Genomic DNA, 7,593 nt, shown 5'->3' with positions numbered 1-7,593 from the left:
ATATATTTGTTTGGGGGCATTAGGGATCGAACTTGGGTCCTCACGCTTGTGAGGGAGGCACCAGAACTATTGAGCTAAATCCCCTTTCCATTTGTATTATATTTTTAATTGGCTAGCTTGGTTCTTTTTGCTCAAGATTGCTTTGATCATCAAGGGACTTTTGTAGTTTAATGTGACTTTTATGATTTCTTCCTATACTAATGAAAAACATGATAATTTTCATAAGGAATGCATTGAATCTGTTGCTGTTGGTATGTGGCAGGACACTAAAAATATAAAGTTTTGCGATGCACAGATACTTGATATCTTTCCATGTATTTATATCTTCTTCAGTTTTGTTAATGAATGCTTGTACTCTTTAGTGTACAGATCTTTTAATTCCTTGGTTAAATTTATTCTAAGTATTTTATTCACTTTGATGGTCTTCTAAATAGGATTGTTTCTCAGTTTCTTTTTTTATTTTGAATTTTTTATTTCAGTGTAATACAATTAGATATTAATAAAGAAAATATAAAAGCTGTTTATGAAAAGATAATTTTAAATCTTTTTAAAGAAGTTCATTAACATGTAAAAACCCAGAGATATTTTTCTTCTGATTTTCTTTAATGAATTTATTAGCTGTAATAATTTTGTAGAAACATAGTTAAGGCTATATATGACATATACATCTGTATACATATATGTATAAGTGTATGTATATATGCATGCATATGAACTTTTTCTGAAAAATGATCAATTCTTAATTTGGCAATGTACTGTACCTAAATTAGTACATACAAATGAATCTATAGCATTGAATGCACACAGTAAAAATAAAGTATACAAAATATCAAGTTGAAAGACTGCCTTATAATTAAAAACAAAAATCAATTTATAGGAAGCAGAATTAAGGAAATTGAAGAAAAAAGGAATATATGAGAAAATTGCAAACAAAAAAGGAGAAAATTGAAATTAGCAGTTTTTTAGTAGACTGAGCAAAAATGCAGAGTGGAAAAAGAGAGTATATCAAACTATGAGAATCCAGAATGAAAATTGAAAAGGGGGACATTACTAACATCTTAGTTATGAAAAGGGTAATGTGGGATTTTCAAACATCTGTGAACATAAAGGCAACAGCTTAGATTAAGTATGATAATTTTTTGAAATCTAAGCGCTTCTAAAACTTACTATGGAGAAATACCTAACCTGTATATATGTTTAAATGTATTGGATTCAGTGTTGTAAAACTTCCATCAAGCAAACTTCTAGTATAATAAGATCTCTTTCCATTCTCCAAAAAACCAAGGGAAGAAAAAGCACCAATTTATATAATCTTCCAGAAAATAGAAACTTTAGCGTTCATCAAATTCAAGATTGTAATATTTCTTTTGTGGCTTTCTCTTTCAGTTATCATGTAATTTGCTGCTGAACATTAATACTTTCTATTACATTAGCTCTACTTATTCTAGTACTACCATGATAAAGATATCTTTCATTTGGTCAGTAGAATCAGTCCTTGTTATTGGTACTAATGTTCTATAATCTAAACCCAGACATCAGATTAACAAAAGCTGAGTCATTCCTCCAAGAGGAAACACCATATCTTTCTGAAAACTTCTGGTCTCAATATTTTCATCAAACAATCAATATTATTTAGCTATTTCTGCATCTGTGCAAAGATAACTTAGTTAATATTGACCTCTCTGGAATCTGCACTGTATCAGAATGAACAACCGTTGAAACTGAATTCTACTTTTTTTTTTTTTTTCAGAAAGCACATCACAGCCTTCTTTTGTTTAGCAATATTAGCACTTTATCTCTAGGATGGGGCACTTTAATCAACAGAGTCACCAATAATAAGTACAAAAATATAGAAAACATAGTTTGATCCTTACTTTCACTCAAATAGATGATAGATATTGTAAAGTAGGAAGAAAATGTTCAAATAGGAAGGGGAACAATGGACGGGAAGCGGGCAGCGAGGAAAGGAAAGCAAATTGGAAAAAAAAGAGAATAGAAGGAAAAATGGAAACAAAGCTTTTACAAATGATGAGTAGAAGTGTTGAAGGGAGGGCGGGGGAAAGGGGAAAAGCAAGAATAAAGATATATTATGTACGGGATATAAATTACCTATGATGAATGTGATCATTATGCATATCAAAAGTGCACCAATAAAATTAATTAAAAAAGAAAACATATCTTTAAATACATTGAGAAAACAATCCTTGTTTACAGTATGAGAAAGTAAAACAAGAACAGAGAGTGTCACTCTGTACCATCTCAGCTGAGAATGACTCCTGAGGGTGATTCAGTATTTTGTTCATTTTTCTGTGCCCATCATCAGATTACTGCAAATCATCACAAATGTTGATGCACAGCTGACATTTTTTCCTGTTTTACATTTTTTATTTAAATGTTTTTTAAGAGCAACTAATATCTTACCAGTACACATCAATACCTTGTATAATTTTTAAACCTGCTTAAACTTATTTGTCTCCTCATTTATCTTTCACTTATGGAGAAAACTTTCAGAATTTTCTTTTTAGCTTTCAGAACTAAGTAGTACATCATCATCATCCATAATCATCCTGTTGTGCAGTAGCACATTGAAAGTCCTCCTGCAAATCTGAGTGAAATACAGTGTCCACTGATCGATTTTCCCCAGTCTTTTATTTTTTGTAATATAAATTTACAGATTATACAAGACAGTTGAATATAAGTTACGCTTAGGGTTACATGGTCTTTAATCTCAATCTGATAAAAGCCATCTATGACTAACCAACATCCAACATCATATTAAATGGTCAAAAACTGAAAGCTTTCACTCTGAAATCATGAACAAGACGAGGATATCCACTGTCACCACCCTTACTTAATATAGTTTTGGAAACACTGGTCAGAGCAATTAGACAAGAGAAAGAAATAAAAGGACTAAAGATAAGAAATGAAGTTAAATGGTCACTATTTGCATACGACATGGTACTACTCTACATAGAGGACCCCAAGAACTCCACCAAAAGATTTCTAGATTTAATAACCAAATTTGGTAGCATGGCTGGATACAAAGTTAACACATAAACATCAATAACATTCCTGTACACAAATGACAAAATCACTAAGACAGCAGAGAAACCATACCTTTCACAATAGCATTGAAGAAAAACAAAATACTGAGGAATCAATCTAACAAAGGAAGTAAAAGATCTTATGTTGAAACTTACACTACTCTGAAAAATGAAATTGAAGAGGATGTCAGAAAATGGAAAAGAGCTGATCTTTTGTGAATAAGAAAATGCTCAAATATGCAATTGAAGAACAATAAGGAATATCTGTTATTTTATTACTTTTCCTTTTTATCAAGTTTTTTCTATTTATTAAATAGTTGAAGTCATTCATTTTTTAGTGAGTTTCTGAATGAAGTTTGGAATTTTTATTTTCACACCGTATGGTTGCCTCAGTCAGTACTCATCAGAGAATCAGATATAACATAATATATGCAAATATATATATGTATTTACAAGACTGGCTTCCAGTGGCCACCTGCAGAGTGAGATGAGGAAGAGTCCAGAGGGTCTGCACAGTGGAGACTGAAGGATTTAGTAGCAGGTCTGGAGCTCACTGGAGTGTCCCATGCGAGTCTGTATCAGGAGGCCGATGGGTCTGCACCGGAAGGCTGAAGGATCCATGCCACAAGCCGAAGTCTGTGCTGGAAATCAGGAGAGGAATTCCAAGGTGAAGATGAAGTGTGGATCTCCTCAGAAGAAACAGAAGCAGATCTATCCTTCCTTATTTCCTCTTTATATCATCCAGCCGAAGAACTGCCCTAGAGTGGGTATTCCACGCCCTAGAGTGGGTATTGCTGAGCTGATTTGCTAAACTTCTCTTAACTAAACTTCTCAAGTTGCGACAATCAATCAACCACCACAATCATGTATATTTTATTTTCTCCAGATATATTTTCTATTTGATGCACTTTATCTTCTTTTTGTTAATGTATTCCTGTGTATAATCATTTTAAAAAATATTTCTAAATTGAATAGTTATAATTCTTTTTACTAATAAATTTAAAGTTTTTTTTACAGGATGTAACATATATCTTTGCTTTTCTTTTTAAAAATTTTACTTATTGGTACATTTAACATGTACAATATATCTTTGACATACAGAAATCCAACCTCATTATTTTACTAACATTTTCACTATTCTAGAATCATTTAACACTTAAATTCCTTTTGTAACATATCTTTTATTGTGCATGAATATTATTCAATATATGTATTTAGTTATATATGTGTTCACACAGTATCACTATATGTACATTTGCACTATATATATAGCATTGTGTATATATATTTGGTAAACATATTTCTGTACATTCAACATTCATTATTCACATATTTAAATGTAGTAAGTTGTTTGACAGTTTATTTGCTCTGTACTGTTTCCTTGAACATAGTATTTCCCATCATGATTGCTTAATCTTATCCAGAGATCTGCTGCTAATATATTTAGTATATATGTTTGGATGAAAAACTTTCTAGTTTTTGTTTTTCTGAAGGTGTCTTTATTTCACTTTCAGTAGAAAGACTTAAAAAACATATAAATTTGTGGTACATATTTCCTTTTTCTTTGAACTTGGAATTGCCCTATGATGGCCACGTTTATTTTAGGAGAAGAGCTGTTTCTATTACTGTTCTTTTAAATCAGCACATTCCCTCATTCCAGCAGGTTTAGATAAGCTTCTACCTTCATCACTGTGTTTAGGTGTCTGGTAGTGGTTCTTTTGGCTTATTTTTGTTCTTGTGCTCTGGGTCACAGTTTTGCTATATGTCGTATCTTCTGTCCGTTTTTGAAAGTTCTCTTTCTATGTATCCATCTGACCCTCTGTTTCTTTGGTCTTGGACTTCAATTAAAAATGAACTCGTTGTTTCCATTATATTTACCTATCTCTAATGCTCTTCTTGTATCTCTTCCTTTTTAAATTTGCATTTCAATTGAAATATTTTTATCAACTTAATTTCTAGTTCATTTTTCATCTGTCTCACATAATTTTAAACTCATATAATACAATTTAAGTTTATGCACTCTTAATTGATAACATTTTTATTTGACTATTTTGTGATTTCCACCTCCTAAAGACATTCATTTAGGCTTTTGCTCCTGATTTTCTACTGCTATCTTCAATATGTCAATCATTCTTATTTTGATATCAGTACTATTTATTTTCATGTTGTGCATAGTCTCTGAGTATATCCCTGATTTTCTCTTATATTTAGATAAGATTTTCATTTTTTTCTGATATTCACAGTAATTTGAATTAATTTCTGGATATTGTTATTAAAATGAATAAGTTCTGTAGGCTCTATATCATATTATTTTGCAAAATAAGGTTCATCATCTGACTCTAAAATCAATACTGGACCTTAATCACCTTAATCCTAGTTGTGTCAACTGGAGACAAACTTTCCCTCCAAAGGATCCTTGCAGTACATGGAGATACTTTTGACTGCTACAACTAAGGAGGTGTTACTGAATCTACCAATTGCAGCTCTGTGATTCTAGAAAACCAAATTTAGGAAAATAAGTAATTCTTTAAGTATCCATTAAAATCATGATCTTATGATGCTTTATACTAAGTAATGTCATCATTTCTCCAGATTCTTGAGTCTCTTACCTTAAAACAAGTAAAAACATTGACATTTACTCTTCAGTTTGATGCCTTACTCTGCTTTAATTTCTGTATGAGCTGAATTTCGTACTATAGCCTGAAATTCTCTACAAGAGTTGTCCTCCTGTACTCTCCACTTTCAGTTCTTGCCTGGTGCACACTTTCATTCCAGTACAGCAACTCAGAAATTCTTTGGTATTTGTACCAGTCTTTTTTTTTTTTTTTTGCATAGAATTTTTGTTTCCAGATTATTGCATAGTCACTACTTTCAAATCATTTTGGTAACATCTAAACAGCACAAGACCAGTGGATTTGGGTCAGAAGACTTTACCTGACAAACAAAGGTTACATAATTACTATCTCCCTATTTAATATCTGGCACAACACTATTTTTACCTACTTGAGAACATTTCCTCTGGCTTTTTATCCTAATAATTTTACCTATGTAAATCCTCTCATATGTAATCTGAAGAGAACTGTATTTTTACCTGTCTCATTCCATGTGTAGGATAGAGACTGAAAATTAGAAATTCTTAATAAATATAGGGTTTTGTAAATGACTGATACATTTAGTGCATGAATGAAGTAATACGATTTTTAATTATGATTGAATGTCCTTATTTTTAGCTTTAATATTTCTTTCTATTCAATTTAACAAATGTTGCACTGACTTAACAACTTTCTCATGGAAGCTTTCACTTCCCGGTTGCGAAGTGTATAAATCACAGGGTTCATCAAGGGAAAGATGACCGTGTGGAAGACAGCGACCACTTTGTCAGCTGGCAAAGCCCGGAAGGGACGAGTGTAGATAAAAATGGCAGGACCAAACATGAGAAACACGATGATGATATGGGTGGTGCATGTGGAGACGGCCTTCTTCTTCCCCTCAGAGGACTGGCCCTGCACACGGCAGAGGATGACGGCATAGGAAGACAGAAGTCCCAGGAAACACAGAACCGTCAGCAGGCCACTGTTGGAGACCATCAGGAGCTCCACCACAAAGGTATCGGTGCAGGCCAGCTTGATGACCTGCGGCACATCGCAGAAGAAGTTGTCCAGCCGGTTCGGGCCACAGAAAGGCAAGTGCAGAATAAGGGCCACTTGTACAATGGAATGGGCAAAGCCCCCGACCCACAGAGCCAACAGTAATGCATAGCAGACTCTAGAGTTCATGATGGTTGAATAGTGTAAAGGACGACAGATGGCAGTGTAGCGGTCAAAGGCCATCACAACGAGAAGGAACATCTCTCCTACTCCAAGGAAGTGCAAGAAAAAGAGCTGAGTGATGCAGCACCTGTAGGAAATCACCTTCTTCTCCGAGAAGAAGTCCACCAGCATCCTGGGAGCCACAATGAAGGAGTAGGAGACATCTAGGAAGGCCAAGTTCCCCAGGAAGAAATAGAGTGGGGCATTGAGTCCAGGGTCTGATCTTATGGTGAAAATGATGAGAAAATTTCCAGGGAGGATGATGAGGTAGAAAATTAAGACTAAAACAAAGACCAGGAGTTGAGCATCTTGAGATTGGGTCAAACCGTAGAGGATGAATTCTGTTACCACTGTGCTGTTCTCTGTCTCCATCACTCCTTAGTATGAATAATGACAAATTAAAATGGTTACCTATTGTAAACATTTTGTCAGTTTAATAGAGCCACCTCTAATTCAAAAAGATTTGCTGTGCCCCCAAATACCATCGGTTATTACAACTCATGTCCATAACTCTGCTTCCTAAGTTAATTCTTCTTCCTCCTAATGCCTCATTTACATGCTATTAATCTAACTCTGTTTTATAAACAATGACATATAAGTTTGTATATATGTGACTCAGTAAGACCTTACATAATTTTCTTTCATTACATTAAAAGTTTCTTGATTAAAGGAAAACAACCATTATCAAAATTGTTCTTATTGTTGGCTTGTTTTTGTTGTTAGAGATGGTAAACAGTTTC

The 7,593-nt window shown here is 33.5% G+C and overlaps 1 protein-coding gene across 1 annotated transcript; it reads right to left on the bottom strand.

The window, feature by feature from the left end:
* Window positions 1-6,298: 6,298 nt before the first annotated feature.
* Window positions 6,299-7,225, bottom strand: LOC104849722 (olfactory receptor 4N5). Its single transcript, XM_010606249.1, has one exon. The coding sequence runs from the start codon at window positions 7,223-7,225 to the stop codon at window positions 6,299-6,301; it is 927 nt and encodes a 308-aa protein (XP_010604551.1).
* Window positions 7,226-7,593: the final 368 nt, after the last annotated feature.

This window comes from Fukomys damarensis, unplaced genomic scaffold (genome assembly GCF_012274545.1).
Source record: "Fukomys damarensis isolate Sample0158 unplaced genomic scaffold, DMR_v1.0_HiC HiC_scaffold_17, whole genome shotgun sequence".
NCBI classification, from domain to species: domain Eukaryota; kingdom Metazoa; phylum Chordata; class Mammalia; order Rodentia; family Bathyergidae; genus Fukomys; species Fukomys damarensis.
Note: the sequence above shows the minus strand (reverse complement) of the source record. Positions and strands in the feature narration are given on the sequence as shown.

Coding starts and splice junctions, on each gene's coding strand:
- LOC104849722 (XM_010606249.1), bottom strand. CDS start 7,225: ATGGAGACAGAGAACAGCACAGTGGTAACAGAATTCATCCTCTACGGT.